Source organism: Homarus americanus, unplaced genomic scaffold (genome assembly GCF_018991925.1).
Source record: "Homarus americanus isolate GMGI-L3 unplaced genomic scaffold, GMGI_Hamer_2.0 scaffold49667, whole genome shotgun sequence".
In the NCBI taxonomy this organism is placed as follows: Eukaryota; Metazoa; Arthropoda; class Malacostraca; order Decapoda; family Nephropidae; genus Homarus; species Homarus americanus.
The window spans coordinates 5,530,429-5,547,535 of record NW_024738608.1 but is presented as its reverse complement, the minus strand read 5'-3'; the positions used below and the strand labels follow the sequence as shown (position 1 = coordinate 5,547,535).

Here is a 17,107-nt window from a genome sequence, read left to right as displayed (position 1 = left end):
TTGTGCTATCAATATGTTTTGGCAGAAACACGGGGTAATGTGCAGTGAGTGTAATTATGGGTACACAATGGCTATAGTAGTGTAAATGGCAGACAGCAGGATGTTGCTGACTTTAAGTGTTCTGCTTACATGTACTTGAAATGTACAGAAAAAGAAAAAAATAGAAACTTTGGTCATATAATTAAGGATGAGGGAATAATAAAAAAAATATTAATGGGCAAAGTTGAGGGTAGGGGGGCCATGGGAAGGCAGAGACTGGGATGGATGAATGAAATAAAAAATTGGGCCCTCAGAGAGATACAAAACTTTGGAGGATTGGCAAAAACAGCCTGAGAACGTTTAGAGTGGAGGACTGTGGTTACCAACCCTCAGATATGAGGACGGTACTCTGATTGATAAGCAGGTAATCATGTGACACTATCAAAGCTACAGAAATTCATCATTGGGGATATGCCCCAAAAATTTTTTGATGAGTTCTATTACCTGAGTGACATGAACAATGCTGGAGTTAGCTCAGTTGCAAGTCAGTAGTGAATGGAGGAAGTTGAGTGAGTTGCTAACTTTATTGACAGCAAAAGAACTTTCTCTTTGAGTGGAAGGAAAGATGTATGCAACTGGCATGAGAAGTTTGTTGTTGTATAGCAGTGAAACATGGGTATTTAAAGAGGATAACATGTGTAGACTTGAGTGAGCTGAAATGAGAACGGTGAGGTGGATGCATAATGTGACACTGAAAGATAGGAAATCCTGTTCAGAGCTAAAAGTGCAGTTGGGTATTGAGAGCATTGGTGTGATCTATTGTAGAGGTAAGTTGAGATATAGAGAGAATGGAGGAGACTAATTGGGTCAAAAGATGCATGAATTTTAATGTGGAGGGGATGAGAGCTAAGTAGGCCTAGAATGACATAGAGAGAGGTTGTAAGATATGCCCTCATAGACAAGAACTTGACAAGAGAGACAGCAAGAAATTGTGCAGTATGGAGAGCTGCAATCAGGTAATCATGGCTAACTTATGGAAAATAGTCATAAAATGATGATAGTATTTTTTTCTCATTTTTAAAATATTGAAATACTTTTCCTCTTTCATGTTGCTAATTATTGAAATTTCACAAAAAATTGCTGTGATTATCAAATTATCAATGATTCATTGCAAGAAGTGAGATACTTAAAGAGTTCTAAATAGATGGTAGAGTTGGGAGAACAGTATAGGAAACAAAGGAAAATAGTCATAGTTGGTAGAGATATTTTGAGCCAGATGATATCATAAAGAGAAGATTCAAGATCCGTTAGTCGAGCTATAGGTGTTGCAGTAGATGCATACACCTCCCTTAGAATGGAAAGAGATATAAAGGTTGTAGTTGGAGACTTGAAAAGGTTTGGGTGAAGCTGCTTTGGTCAGTTGAAGTTCAGATGATAGTAAGAGGTCGGGGGAAGAGGTTAATAAATGGTGCTCCACAGAAGGAAAATTGGATCTCAGGCCGCAAATTTTGGAAAAATAAAGTGTGAAAAAAGCCGATCCTCCAGCAACCGCGGTGACGTCAGTTGAGGCCCCAGTAGTTTGATGATGATCAGGTCGGCCCTGGGGTCAACAACCTTCCCGACCAGTGGGACCCACCTGAGAGGGCCCACTTCAATGTTATTGTCAACTACCATGACGTAGGTAGGAGTCTGAGAGAGAATGCTGTGATGCACAGCGTCCTGCGTGGTACTGTCATGTACACAAAACACAAGTTGTCTCGTGGAATCATGGCCCAAGATCTATGGTAAAATGTGACCACAAACCAGGAATAACCAAATCTCATGCCCGTGAATGATGAGCAGGTATACAATGATTGTAGCAGTGAATAATCAAATCCATGAAGGTTAAACCCACAAATATTGAGGGTTTATCTTCCCCAAATTTTTTGTTGAAAAATAACAATAAAACAGCTCACAGCTTGGGGGATGTATAATGAAGACTCCCTGTACTGTAATTTACATTCAGTAATGTGCCTCACAAGCTAAAGAAGACAACGTCTTCTGGCGAGTACAGTACAGTATATATATACAGTATATACAGTAGTAGTAGTATACATTATTTTGTTTATTTACAATATATTGTATGTGTACCGTGGTGCTCGCATAAATAAATTAAGCTCTGTGTCTTTCCATGCGAGATGCATAGTTTAGACTTTTGAAAAACTTTCCCCAGTACAGTACCCAGAAAATTCCTGGGATTTGTGATTTTTTCGGAGATGAGAAATTCATCGCAATGCCCAGAAGTCACTCATTCCCAGAAGAACTCTGCACCAATTGTTCCCAATACCTGGGATATCACAGTATCCTCCCCCATTCAGATATCCCAGTCTTTCTTTATTTTTCATTATGGTAATGAAATGGGGATACCAGTCCCATGTCTTCAGGGCTAATTCAACTGTGGTGAGGTCACTAAATCTCTATCCCTATTTATTCATATCATCAGCTAATGTTGAATGTAACTACAGTGGTCCCTCGTTTAACAACACAATTCGTTCTACAGAGTCGTTCGTTAACCGAAAATTTCGTTAACCGAATCCATTGTTTCAATGGGATATTGAGTAATTGGTTCCAGCTCACAGAAAAGTACATACAAAGTTAAAAAAAAAGAAATGCAGTAAAGTACAATTACTTTGAGGTGTGTATGTAGAAAGTTCCTGGTTGATGATGATGATGGGAATTAGAAGTGGGAGTGGAGGAGAAGGGAGAAGAGAAGGAATTGGGGATGGAGGAGAAATCACCTTTCAGGGGACCCATGCTTGATGCAGTAATTTCACCAATAAAATTTTAAGTTCACTACAGTAGGTGTAATTCAAGGTTATTTTATTTAAATCAACACTGCACTGCGCTATATATTATCAATATGTTAACTAAATTTCAGAATGACCAATAATATTAATGTAAAAATGCAAAAATATTCAAGACACCAACAAAATCGATGCTCACTCCACAGTAAACAAAGCCCAACTGACGCCTGGTGGGTGAGTCAAGCGACTGATGGGCGCACAAAACACTAGTTCCCTGTACTGCATATATTATCAATATGTTAACTAAATTTTTAAATGACTAATAATTTTAATATAAAAAATGCAAAAATATTAAAGAACACAACTTTCTTGATATTTACTCCACTGGAAACGAATGTAAACATAGAACAGATTATTGAATTGGTAGACTAGCCCATCAGCTGATCTGCTGATGCTCACAACAAAACGTGTTTTTCGTGAGGATTTTGTTAACCGAATTGAAGATCCTTATGGGAGGTAATTTGTTAACCGAAATTTCATTAATCGAACCGTTCGTTAACCGAGAGACCACTGTATATGAATTAAGGTCTTCTATCTCCCTTGAATTTTGTCTTATGTACTTTATTGGAATATTAATGTAATTCATATGTGATTTCCACATCACATTTGTATAGTATTAAAAATATACTTATCTTTTCATTCAGATTCTCCAGGCTCGAGAAGCTTTCCGCCAGTGTCCCCCAGGCAACTTATCACGGCAGAAATATGGTATTGTGGAAGGTCTCTTTGCACTCTGTATGACACTCTACCACTCATATGAACTTTTGATGCAGCATGGTGCGAGGTCATTTTATAAATTTCTGAAAGGTATTTCCATTGTTTATCTCTACTTCATTCCTACTTAATGTGGGTGATGTCAGCTTGTATAGAGAAGGAATAATGATTAAATATCTAAGATTTAAATTATATGTGTAAACAAATGAGAAAGAAGATCATTGCAAAACCAATCAAAGTTTTAGTGAAAGGGTTTCAATGAAAGGGAAACTGATAGAATTTACTGTGTTGATATTAGATGTTTGGAGATTATTTTAACAACCATTCCCAGGTAAGTGAGTTGGATCAGTTTTACCAATAAGTCTCTTCATCTTCCGTGACCATATTGTTGCAGAATTTAATCAAAACTACATGCTTTGGAACTTTATTCCCTCAAAAAATTCATGTGTATACAATTAAACTTACACTTTTCAAACACAGTTTCTTTCTGCTGTGTATAATCTCCTGCCATACTAGTAACATGCCTAAATCATTAAAACTCAAGTTAATGACAACTGACTACTCTCTTAAAATACTGTACGTGAAATTCTATATTAGGTACAGAATGTCTAAGAAGAGTGGCACTTCAGGAAATATTCTAAATCAAATACATATCATTAGCAGGACTTTCACTGTTTTTCACTTTAACAACTTGTGTATGGGTCCCCTCTCTGCTGAATAAAATCACCTGGTGTTAGCCAAATACAGTACAGTAAGTCCTCGTATAACGTCGGCCCGCTTAACGTTTCGGTACTACGTCTCTAATCTTTAGATACCAAAAATTCGTTCAACGTCCCGACGACTCAATATAACGTCGTTTTTGCGTCATCACCGACTAATTTTTAGCACATCACCCTCTCTCGGCGCGCTACGGTACATCTAACTTGCAGAATGTCACATCGTCCTCAAGTGACGCCAAGCCAGTCTCTGTTAGGCTTAAGTGTTTTTGCTATAAATACTGTACTCTAACCATTCGTAATGGCCTCCAAGCGCCCATCAAGTGCTACTGATGCTAGTGTTGTGAAGAAGCAACGCAAGACCATTAGCCTTGCTATGAAAATGGAGGAGAAACGCCAGTCAGAACGGGAGGAGGCACCCGCCGAGTCTCGGTGACTCACCACCCTCCTCCTCCTCTCCCGCCACCCTCCTCTGCTCTTCTACCCACCACACACTCGCTCCACCACCTCCCCCCATCAGTGAGTACAATACAAAATGATTTAGTTTTATATATACTGTATATACTATTTTCTATAAAAATTTCACTGAATTTCTGTATATGTAATGTATTTCATGGGGGTAAGGGAGGCTTAGGAATGCAACTCCCGTATTTTATCTATTTCTTAGGGGGAAAATTGATTCGCTTAACGTTGTTTCGTATATCGTCGTGTTTTCAGGAACTTAACCTCGAAGTTAAGCGAGGACTTACTGTTCACCCTCGATAACTCAGAATTTCATATAACTCAGCATGGATATGGTCTCGGAATGTATTACTATAACTCGGGGAAATCTGAGATATATAAAATTATCTGGGAAAATCTTGGCATATCTGACCACCTGCATCACCTACCATGCCTCTGTGTCACCTATCATGTATCTGTGTCATCTACTATGGTGCTTTATTCTTTGCCTGCAATGCTGGTAAGTGTTACTTTTTTACATTTAGTAATTTCATGTACACATACAGTATGTGGGTCGATAATTTTTTGTTGTATTTTTGTAAGAGGGGAGAATTGCCTTGATAAGTAAGAATTTGGGATAACTCGGCAAGGCCAGAGCCCCATATGTGCCGAGTTATCGAGGGATTACTGTACTGTACTGGTAAAATATTAAAAGTGACATCCATCTAGTGAAGGGGTTAATATCACACATTATTCATTGATTGGTTAATCTGGTTGATGGAACTATTAATGTACATTGCCTTTTTAATTAATTGTGGTTGATGAGAACTACTAATGCACATTGCCTTATTACTTAATTGAACAATAGTAATCTCTGCAATAAGAACATTTTATTTTGTGTCACTAGGTACACTAAATGGAGATAAGGGCTACAGTTATGCGAGGTCTGAACTCCTTCGCAATCAAGTCTTCCAGCAGCTCATGGATGAATTAGCAGAGAAGTTTGAACCAAAGATCAGTTTGTCCCAGCCTTCAAAACACAGCTCTCCTGGTACAAAGGTGTGTGGTGTATAAATAGTCAACATAACTGTATTATAATAAGTATACCTGGACCACCCTTTTAGCATGTTATAGTAGGTGACAGCATTTTGTTTCTCATAAAGGGTTCCAGAATTGGGTGAATTGTAGTTGTAGAGTCACACCATTACAGTATTACCTCTCTATATTGAACTTCTTTACGTATATGGATATTCGCTATACGGATATACCGAACCCCTCCTCAGATTTCAGTAGTACAATACCTCTTTTATTTCCGAACAAAAACAAATTCGCTGTTCTGTATACTGAACCCTCTACTGATCCCCTCCTCAAATATCTCAAATATTCAAATATAATACTGTAATACAATGCTCTAATGTGAATTAGAAATATAGAAAATATAATATAAAACTTTAAAACAAAAACAAGAAAAATAAAAGAGTTGAAAGGAATTATGTGTAGTCAAGTAGCTAGGTAAGGTGGTTGAGGGTGCAATGACTCAGCAAAAGTTCCCTCTGAGAGATTTGTCAGCCCGACCTCATTAAATTGACACTATGTAATTTCACCATAATCCCCACATTATTTATGTTCATTTGGTGCTGGGATAATAAAACATTATCATAAAATAATAAATTTTCACACAAGAAAAATTCACCATCTTAACCCCAGATGAGTTATTGTGTCATATTAAGAACAGCTGACCAGCCAGCCAGGGAAGGAGCTGTTTACGTAATATAGGACTACTTTTTGTATAATATGTGTTACTGTATTTTTATATATTACAGTATGTATAATGTTTAATGTATATTATATTATATTACAGTGACCCCTCCGTTAACGAACTCAATCCGTTCCAGAAGGTCGTTCGTTAACCGAAAAGTTCGTTAACCAAAACCATTGTTTCAATGGGTTTTTGGGTAATTGGTTCCAGCTCACCGAAAATTTCCTAAATTCAACAAAAATGGTAGAAAAGTTCACTTACTTTGAGGTGTGTATGTAGAAGGCTCCTGGATGATGATGATGATGATGGGATTTAGAATGGGGGTGGAGGAGAAGGAAAAAGAGAAGGCATTGGGGTGGAAGAGAAGTCACCCCATGGCGCCATTTCACCCATAAAATTTTAGCTCTCTTGGTGTAATTCAAGATTATTTTCTTTAAATCAACACTGCACTGCATTATATATTGTCAATATGTAAAATATATTTCAAAATGACCAATAATTTGCTTGGAAACAGAGAAAAAAAGCGTTTAGTTGAAGAGAGTCTCAAGCAAGATGTTACATCCAGTGAAAACAGAGAGAGACTAACTCCTGTTTGCTGTGTTAAGAGGCTGGATGCCGCGCATTAAACTAGTCACTTTACCTTCAGTTATGTTCAATAATTGTTAAAATGACTAAAAAATTGAATATTAAACTTTTAAAATTATTGAATAGTATAAACTTCTTGATATTTACTAAAATAGTAAGGAATTTAAGCCCTAGAACCGATTAATGTATTGGCGGACTGATACTAAAGCTGGTTGCCTGGTCAGTGCAAGCAAAAACATGTTGAGGTCGGTTCGTAAGAACTTCGTTAACCGAATTTTTTTTCGTTAACCGAATTGAAGATCCTTATGGAAGGCAGTTCGTTAATCGAAATTACGTTAACCGAGGTGTTCGTTAAATGAGGGGTCACTGTATATTATATTATTGGGTTACCAAACTATATTTTATATTACAATAAAATAAAGTATTGTGACAATTTATCTGTACCAAAAATACCTAACTTTTCATATACTGATATACTGAACAAAGTTTGGTATTAGATGAGTTTTTGGATTCATTTTATACCAAAAAACTCTACCGAATTGGCTGCTCCTGCTCTTCAATTATTTTGGTATAAAGAAGTAATACCTGTACTGTAATTTCTTGTATAAATTAGATATAATTATTTGGTGCCAGCTCTCCATGCTATGCATTCTCTTATAACCTTGTTTATTAGGTTCTTAATACTGAGGTCATTTCTCACAACCTCTTCCCATGTTAGTTTTGGCCTTGCCCCGTCTGTCCACCCCTTCATGGTTGGACTCTTGTATCTCTTGGCCCATTTGTTCTCCATTCTCTCCACATGCCCAGACCATCTCAAACTACCTTTATGTAAACTTCGTCATACTCTTAGCTCTAAACAGGGTTTCCTGTCTTTCAGTATTACTTTACACATCCAGCACAGCATTGCCATTTTGGCTCACACAAGCCTGCATATGTTATCATCTTTAACTGGCCATGTTTCACTGCTATAGCTACATCATATTTCTCAGGTCTGTTGCATACATCTTTCCTTGCCATCAGTAAAGGCAGCAACCCCCTAAACTACCTCCAGCCACTTCTAACTCTTGTAACTAAACTAGATTCAGCACCACCTTCAGCACTGATCATGTCACCCAGGTAACAAAACTTACCAAAAGTGTCCAGGGATATATCCCCAAAATTGAGTTCCTCCAGCCTTGCCAAGGACATACAGAATACTTAGGCCAGCAACTTCCTGTAGTCTGCCATTTACACCACTGCACCACTTCAGCACTGGTGTATCCACTTTTTACATGCACTGCACTTTATTGTGTTGCTGCCAACACCTTTCTTTACAGATTGCATATGACCATTTTCCAATTTCTGTAACAGTTTCCTTATCCATAGCACTAATTTATCATTTTATTTTTGTCACATTCATTCTCCAGCCCTTTGACTCCATTCCATCCTTCCATTTCTTAAAGTTCTCCACTACCTCTTTAATTCTATCTGCTACAAACACAAAATTGTCAGCATACAACAACTCCCAGGACAAACTAGTCCTTAAGTCCTGTGATAGTGCCTGAGGCATCATGATAAACAGAAGGGGGTTCAAGACAGACCTTTGATGGACCCTTCCTTTCACCTCAAATTCCTTGCTTTCCTCACCCTTAATTGTTACAGTGGATCTTGTACCCTCATCCAGTGGCATAACCATTCAAACATGACACTCCTTGACCGCAGACATTCTCTTTACCAACAAAAAGTAATAGAGGGGACAGAAGATAAAACTTAAATATCCAGTAAAAATGGAGGAATCCTAAGGTTTCAGAGATGAAACATTTAAGGTCATGAATATTGGAGAAAGAATTACAGTAGTGTATTTTACTAAAAGAAAGGGGCCACTGAAATACTGGAAGAAGAGAATGAATGAATGGAAGTTTAAATAATATATATTATGTGAAGTGATAATGGTTGGAAAACCTCTTGATAGCTTGATGCTCTCTCTCTAACATAGTGACTTAAGTGATGTACTCACTAGGCCTGGGTTGTAGAGCCAGGTAACCCTAAGCATTTTGGCTGGGTAGTATTATCTGATAGTGATATCTCCATTAGCCAGAACAATTGGTGCAGAGCACTTCCGGGAATGAGAGATTTCCGGGTTATGAGACAACCCCCTCAAAGCCGGAAAAAATCCCTCATCCCCGGAATTTTCCGAGTAACAGAAAAATGTTCTCAGAACTTCCAGAATGAGGCATTTTTTCATCTCTCAATGCCGGAAGAAAATCCCCCATCCCCGGAATTTTACAGGTAATGGAAAAATATTCCTCGAAGTTCCAGAAATTGCGCATTGGATCATCTCTCGAACCTGGAAAAATATCCCCTATACCTAGGTACCGGAAAATTTTTCTTGGAATTTCCAGAAAATGTGCCTGATTTTCATTTCTCAAACCAGGGTATAAACTCCCTTATACCCGGAATTTTCCGGGTACCTGGAAAATTTTCTCAGAATTTTCCAGAATGAAGTAGCAACCAGAAACATGATGATATAAGAGTATATTCTGAATCAGCTGAAAAGCAAACAGCAAATATTTAATATTTTTGGACTGGCTGCGCAAAATTGTGTAAATGGGGAAGTTGTTGTGGTTGTATCTTAAGTGATGTGAAGGGGTTCCCTCTACCCATTTTCAGTCCTTCCCCCAACCTAATCCTGACCCACTTAGTATGGAACCTCAGCTTCAGGCCTTCCTTATAATGTAATTAACTATTTATTTAGAATTTTGTGTGTATTTACAGTATGATGATGGTGACTATAATACAGTAAGTCCTCGCTTAACGTCGTCGTTCCGTTCCTGAAAACCGCGACGTTAACGGAAACAACGTTAATGAAATCAATTTTCCCCATAAGAAATAGATAAAATACAAGAGTTACGTTCCCCAGCCTCCCTTTGCCCCATAAAATACATTACATATACATAAATTCAATGGAATTTTTATAGAAAATAGTATATATTATACATCCAAAAAGATAAATAAGCTAAATCATTTTGTATTGTATTCACTGATGGGCGGATAGTACTCACTGTTGTGGGGGTTAGACCTAGCACAAGACCAATGTCCACCGCACATTCACCTTTCTCAAAATGGTTTAAAACCTCCATTTTTGTAGCAAGGCTAATAGTCTTATGTTGCTTCTTCACAACACTAGGATCACTTGCACTTAATGAGTGCTTGGAAGCCATTTCGAATGGTTACAGTATAGTATTTAGAACAAAAACGCTTAAACACACACAAACGCTGTGGAAGCCTAACAAAGACTGAGGATGCTGTTACGCTCTACGAGAGAGCGTTGCGCCCCAAGATGAGAGAGGGTGATGCGCTTACAAAGTAGTCCGTGACGACGTGATACCGAATCGGCGGGACGTTGTCCGAATCATGGGTATCCAAAGAGTAGCGACGTTATAATGAAACAACGTTGTCAGGGTCAAGGTTAAACGAGGACTTACTGTAATAGCAAGCAGATTTGCATTATTTCATTTTATTTTAATTAAGTATACTGTACTGTATTTCTTATTTGTCCAGATTGGCAGTCCTCACCCATCCAAGGCTAATAATGTTCATTTTTACGAGATAAGTCATCCTAAAATGGCTAAGTTACTATCCATTGTGATTGATCACCACAAGAAGTGTGCTGATGAAGAAAAGTCAACAAGAATTATGATTTTTTCTCAGGTAATATCTCTGAATTTTATTTTTAATTTATTTCTTAAAATTATATTTTTATAGAAAAGACTTACTGTATTACATTAAGAATAAATGTCTTGAGCTGGAATAGATGTGAGAGGTAGCTAGTTAAATGAGTGCTTTCAATGGGTTCCAGTGATAAAGTAAAATAATTATAACCTTAAAGTTGTGTTTAGCATATACCATAGTTGTACAGTGTGTGACTCAAAATAGTGTTTTGCTTTGATTTGGAGGTGCAGTTGATAGGAAGTTAATCTAAAAGAAGAGTTTGAAAATTCAGAAGGAAGCCCAGGTTTCAGGAGTACAGTATAAGTATTGTATAAGCTGATTGAATATGTTGCAAGCTTTCTAGTTGCTATTCTTATTATTATTATAATTATATACGTGACATCTTTTATCAAGTGAATGAATTAATTTTCTTCATTTTGTTTTCATTCTGTTGCATTTACACCCAATCCTGCATCCAGAATGTGCAAAAAAAAAAATTACCATGGTCAAACACATTAAGGAATAAACATTTCTTTGTACACCAATAAAAGTTAGCAGGATGAGCTGGAGGGAGTTATGCGGATTATTTTGCAACTTGTAGTTTCGGATAGATAAACGTAACTTTCTTCACTTTTTTTTTACTCAGTTACATGCACATTTTCACCCCATTTACAGTACAGAGAGAGTGTTATAGAGATCACAGAAATGCTGCAGTGTTATCACCCTCTTGTGAAAGCCATGAGCTTTCTTGGACAATCTTCTAAAGTTCGTGGTGAACGTAACATTTCACAGAAGGAGCAGTTGAAGGTAACAATACTTTTTTTTTTTTTTTATAATATAGTTTTTCTGAGTGGAGAAGAGCTATTCAGAGAATCATATGAAGTCTACATCAGGTTACATTGACCATGCTTATGCCATAAATTTAAAATGCAGTTAATCCTCTATTTACTCTGAGGTTGTGTTCTTAGGAAGCACGACGTTAGAAAGGGAATTGTTTTAGTTCATACTCTGCAGAGAATATACAATATTAAATAACAACTTAAAGAGATTAAGTTTTGTAGCAAGTTAAAACAAACAAAGATGATAATAATATGCTCAAAGAAAAATCTGAACACCTTGGGACCAAGCAAAGTGTGGATTCCTAAATTTTTCAAACTTTTGAACAGTATTGAACCCAGATTGTGGTTTTGCATAAAATATAGCTTTTAAATTGTAGTTTCTTGTAATAAATAAATAGATATACAAATGAATGTGAGGTTAGATAAATAAAATGCACAATATATTTTTTATTTACCCTTGTGATGGTAAATGGAAGCAAGTGGCTTGTTTAACTCCTCATTGTTTCTGATGAGATTGTCCTTCATAGGCCAGTGTTAGTACAGGAGGAAACTGGAGTACCTAGAGAAAATCTGCAATGTTTGGTAGGATCACTCTGGTCTCGCATATATCCCAGACCAGAATTGAACCCACGACTCAATAGTGAAAGATATGTATGCATTTACCTGATGTACCAATACTGTATATGGTAAGAGGTATTAGGTGTTTAGCAAGTTGCTGCTACATCTCCCTTGCACATAATTTGTTGGTGACCTTGTGTTCAACTGACATGTACATTACAGGTATTGTCATTTTTGATGATTTCTCATTTTTTTCATTCAAATTTTTTTCATTAAAAAATTCTCAAAACTTTTATTCAAAGTAAATCTCAGTGTTTGGCATCATTTCATGACTCCATTGCATTTTTTTTTTTTTGTATTGGTGTGGTGAGTAGTTGTGTGCATAATTGCTGTGTTGGTGTGAAGAGTGGCTGCATGCATGACATTGTAGTGAGTCAATGGAGATGTAGTTAACTATGTCACCATACTGTACTTGTTTGAGTTCTTTATTTTTATCTTCTGTTTAAGTTTTCTGTAAATACTTACAGTTTTTGAGGATAAGAAAATAGATTTTGTGGTATAATTTGATGAAGTTGTGAGGGCTCTGTGAAAATATGTTTATTCCCTGCAGGTGGTGAGTGACTTTAGAAGTGGAGAATTCAATACATTGGTTTCTACTTGTGTAGGAGAAGAAGGTGAGTGTTTACTTTATTTTTTTTTACCATGTATGCACACATAATAGGCCAACCATTTTCTACCTGATTTTGTTGAAATTGTATGTAACACAGTACATGTACTGTACAGTAGATTACAGGTATATACAATATGCCAAACCCTCTACTATACCCCTCCTCAAATATCTCAAATACTGTACTGTATTAAAATTTAATACTGTATTGTAATAATAATACAGTAATCCCATGTTTTTCGCGGGAATTACGTTCCTGAATTGCCCACGAAAAGCCAAAACCGCGAATACTCTTTTAGGAATCACTGTACCTGTGGCCACCAAACAGCTCAGGTCATGCACTTAACCATGCCATGCTTTCCACTCACGGCCCAGTGGTCACACTGATCACTGATGCACTGTACCGGCATTTACTAACATCATTATTTGAAATTAATCATATTGCAGTATAATAATGGAAAAACGTAAACACAGTTATATACCCAAAAAAATTATTTACGAGTAAATAAATTTTTTTTTATTTCGCTGAGGTCGGCAACACCTGCATTGCCAGCCTCTCCCTGCTGTCCCGGCATCTGCCCGCCCTCATGCAGTCACAGTAGCGTTCACAGTACGGTAGGCACGTGTGGACTGAGGCTTCTCGGAGCAGCGGGTGTCTGAGGTGGTAAAGGGTGACGTCTGTTTGCCGCACCACACGGGAATATCGAAAATGGCGCAATATGTAATTTTTTTTTAAGGATATTTTATATATATATCATTTTTAGTTAAAAAAAATGCGAAAAATACTGGATTACTGTAGTAAAATAATAATAACTTTACCCTGTTACGTAAAGGAAATCTTGGGTTTCGTTCTAACTGCGCCATGCTGTTTGTGCGCAGAGAAGCGTTTTCTTTTTCCAATTTAATGCTGTACTTTTGGCTTCTCAATAGCTTTGGCTTTCGTATAAGGTAAAAAAAAAAGAACTACATTATAAAACACTGACTATTTACTCCTAATGCAGAACGAAAATCCAAAAATGTTTTCCTCACTTACTAGGTGAAAATTTTTGGGGAGCTAAAACTGTGCACTATATTCCACTAGATGCAGAAAATTGTGAGGTTTCCAATGGTGCAATCGAATTGTTGCTATGCCTAATACTTTTGCTGTAAATTATAGTTTTTTGTATACATAACATTGGCAACAGGACACAGCTGACTGGTTACATGTGTTACGTTTTGGGTTGTGCACTTCATTCTGATTGACTGAAATCAAAATAAGCAACAATGGTGATGCATTCTTGATTGATTCCTTTAGTTTTCTTTGTTTGTTTTTATTATTTTTTTAATTTAGGTCATACTGGGACTCATTCTCCTATCTCACATATTATAGAAATCAACATAAATTATTTACCTTAACTCACACAAGATAAACTCATACAGATAGTGTATGATTTTTTGTTATATGTTACCAAAATATACTCTATATAACCCCCAAAAATATGATACTGTATTGTGACAATTTATCTGGACAAATATTTCGGATTTGCTTTATACCGAAAGCCCCCCCCCCCATACCAAATTTGCTGCTCAGCAATTACAGTATTTCGGTATAGAGAAGTAATACCTGTACTGTACTTTGAGGGTTTTGGACACAGTAGATAAACAAACTCACGGTTAGACTGTTGCAGAGTGATGATAGTAATGGTGGTACTGATGATAATTGTGAATTAGGGTGAGGTAGTAATGGTGGTGGGGACTGGTTACAGGTGATAGCATTGTAAGGGTTTTCAGGATTGGAACCCTTTCCTTTACAGTATTTACTTGATAAGATAAAGTGTTTTTTTACTGAAAGAAACAATAACATTTAGGTAAGTCATATTATCAGAAATCACCTTTCCTAGGACCTAAAAATACCCATAGCATTTAACCCTACTTATAACTTTAGGTCTGGAGGATTTTTGGTTTCGATTAGTGTTGTGTTGATTAGCATTGTAGTTTTCTGGAACGGAATCTTCACATTAACTGAGGACTGCCTTAGTGACTGCTTGATCCCTTTCCAAAATATTCTATTGCTTCTTTAAAATATCTTAGCTGTAATTATTCATCTTTACTCACGTGTTTTTAGGTCTGGATATCGGAGAAGTGGATTTAATTATATGTTATGATGCACCAAAATCTCCCATCCGTTTGGTGCAGAGAATGGGCCGAACAGGACGTAAGCGAGAAGGTCACATAGTGGTGCTGGTCACCAGGGGCAAAGAAGAGCAAGTAAGTAGTTCATAAATGCATCATTTATTTAAAAAGGTAAAACAAAAACTCTCAAGTCATTCATAACCCATAGGTCATTAACAACTGACATTTGAAGTTCTGCCAGCGAGAACACCAACTGACAGTTTGGTGTAATTATAGGGCACATATAGGAAACATAAGCCGAGTCTGGGAAGTTATTTAATCCTGTGCATATTATTGAAGAGTGATTTTTCTTTTTATTTTGGTAAACACTGTATGTTCTAATCACTTAGGTCACCAAGGTTTTAAAATCTTTAAGAAGAAATTTTACCCTTAGTGCTATTTGAATCATTGAACAAGATTTTTGTAGTTTGTTATAGTTCTGTGCTATGTAATTTGCATCTATTAACTCCCACAAATCGAGCTGCCTCTAACAAAGCTTTACACTCTTATGAGAATTAAGAAACCCATTATTTGCAACATAAAGTTATACATTTCAAATGTTTTCTAAGTGTTTTTATATCACTACCTTGCACATTGGACTACATCCTTGACTTATTCAACTTTGGATTGGATTTTCTTTCCTCTCTTCTGTTTACACTATGGGGATTCATGTTCATTCCATTCAGAGACTCTTTATATTATTCATTGTTTTTACAAAGGAATAGTACAAAGAGAGATAATAAAAAGTTTATTTGGCATATCTGTTTACCAAACTTCTCTTGCCAAAGATTGAAGAAATTTGAAGTAGGATCTCATGAAGTATTGGAGGTTATGTGACAGGAAAAGCATTCCGAGATAGGGAGTTCCAAAGAGTGATAGTCTGGAGCATAAATTAAATTTTTGTTGGTGGAGGTTCTGAATAATAGAATGATAAGAAAATCAATAACCACCAAATACCCTGGTCGGCTGATGAATGCATTTTGATGGATCTACAGGGGGTATAGAGTAGCACATGAAAACAATCACTATTATAATATGTGTATATAAGAAAAGGCATGAGATATCATTGTGAATGTACAGTGATAGACATTGTCTGGCTAGGTCAACCCTTTCACTACAGGGATCCCACTTAAATATTTTATTTGGCTAATACCTAACCATTTTATTCAGCACATAGGTGTTCATGTTGATTAAGCTAACAGATGACAACAGCATTCAACCAAAGTGCTCATGTGCCCTATGTAAGTTATTGTCTTCTGTTCATCAGTAAAGCAGGGCCTAAATCAGAACATAATTTAAACCTCACTGAAAGAGTTTTGGCTGATGAAAATTGCCTGTCACAGGAAGGTTTGAGGTAAAGGTGATGCCAAAAATCTCAATGGTTTGTGATTATATGATGTTTATGTTGTGTATATATATTTTTTTTTATTAAATTGTGCCATCTCATTCACATTACTGAATATTTTAGTAACATGTTGGATGTTCCCCAATTTTTGTAAAAAAAAAAATAGCTTTCTTATTTTTACTAATGGGTGTGTGACTTTACATATAGTAGTACAGTGATCTAAATGAAGTGTGTCTGCCTCAAGAATGTAGTTTCTCCCCAGTACAAAGCTCTGTGAGTGGGTGTTCTGCTTAGTGTCCTCACAGGTCAAACTCTTCCCTTGTGCCAAAAAATTAGGTATAATTTTTCAGTTCTTTGTTTTGAATAAAAAAGTTTTTAACTTGTCTTAATATTTCAGATGTACAATCAGAGTCAGTTTCAGAAGAAAAAAATTAATGAAGCCCTTACCGACAAGAACAAACTAATTCGGTATCTCAGCCCAGACAATGCTCGCATGGTGCCCAGAGGTTGGTTTTCACATTAGCTATATACAGTAAACTAAACCTCCAATACTTTTTGCATAAAAATTTGATCATAAAAACTCGAACTGTATTGAGTGTATACGGTATGCAGTAGTATTTTTCCATTTATTTATGTATCTTTATTTTTATTATGTACAAATGCCATTTAGAATGTCATGCCATTTAATGCTTACTTTGCTTTGGTAAATCATGAAAGAGAAGCAAAGTTTAGTGACAAGACTACACCATGTCATAGTATCAGGTAATCACATCTCTCTGTATGATGGTTGGTGAAACCATTTCAGACCCGGTCACTTTGC

At 36.5% G+C, this 17,107-nt stretch overlaps 1 protein-coding gene across 3 annotated transcripts in view; it reads left to right on the top strand.

Annotated features, from left to right (window-relative positions):
* Positions 1-17,107, top strand: part of LOC121874169 (Fanconi anemia group M protein-like) — a 64,205-nt gene that overhangs the window by 18,656 nt on the left and 28,442 nt on the right. For 2 of the 3 annotated variants that reach the window (XM_042378153.1, XM_042378154.1), the window contains exons 9-15: positions 3,467-3,629; positions 5,601-5,752; positions 10,578-10,727; positions 11,403-11,534; positions 12,735-12,798; positions 14,896-15,038; positions 16,685-16,793. In XM_042378153.1, coding sequence (XP_042234087.1) covers positions 3,467-3,629; positions 5,601-5,752; positions 10,578-10,727; positions 11,403-11,534; positions 12,735-12,798; positions 14,896-15,038; positions 16,685-16,793 — 913 coding nt within the window. The remainder of the gene's footprint in view (positions 1-3,466; positions 3,630-5,600; positions 5,753-10,577; positions 10,728-11,402; positions 11,535-12,734; positions 12,799-14,895; positions 15,039-16,684; positions 16,794-17,107) is intronic. The other variant, XM_042378156.1, reaches the window with a different exon arrangement.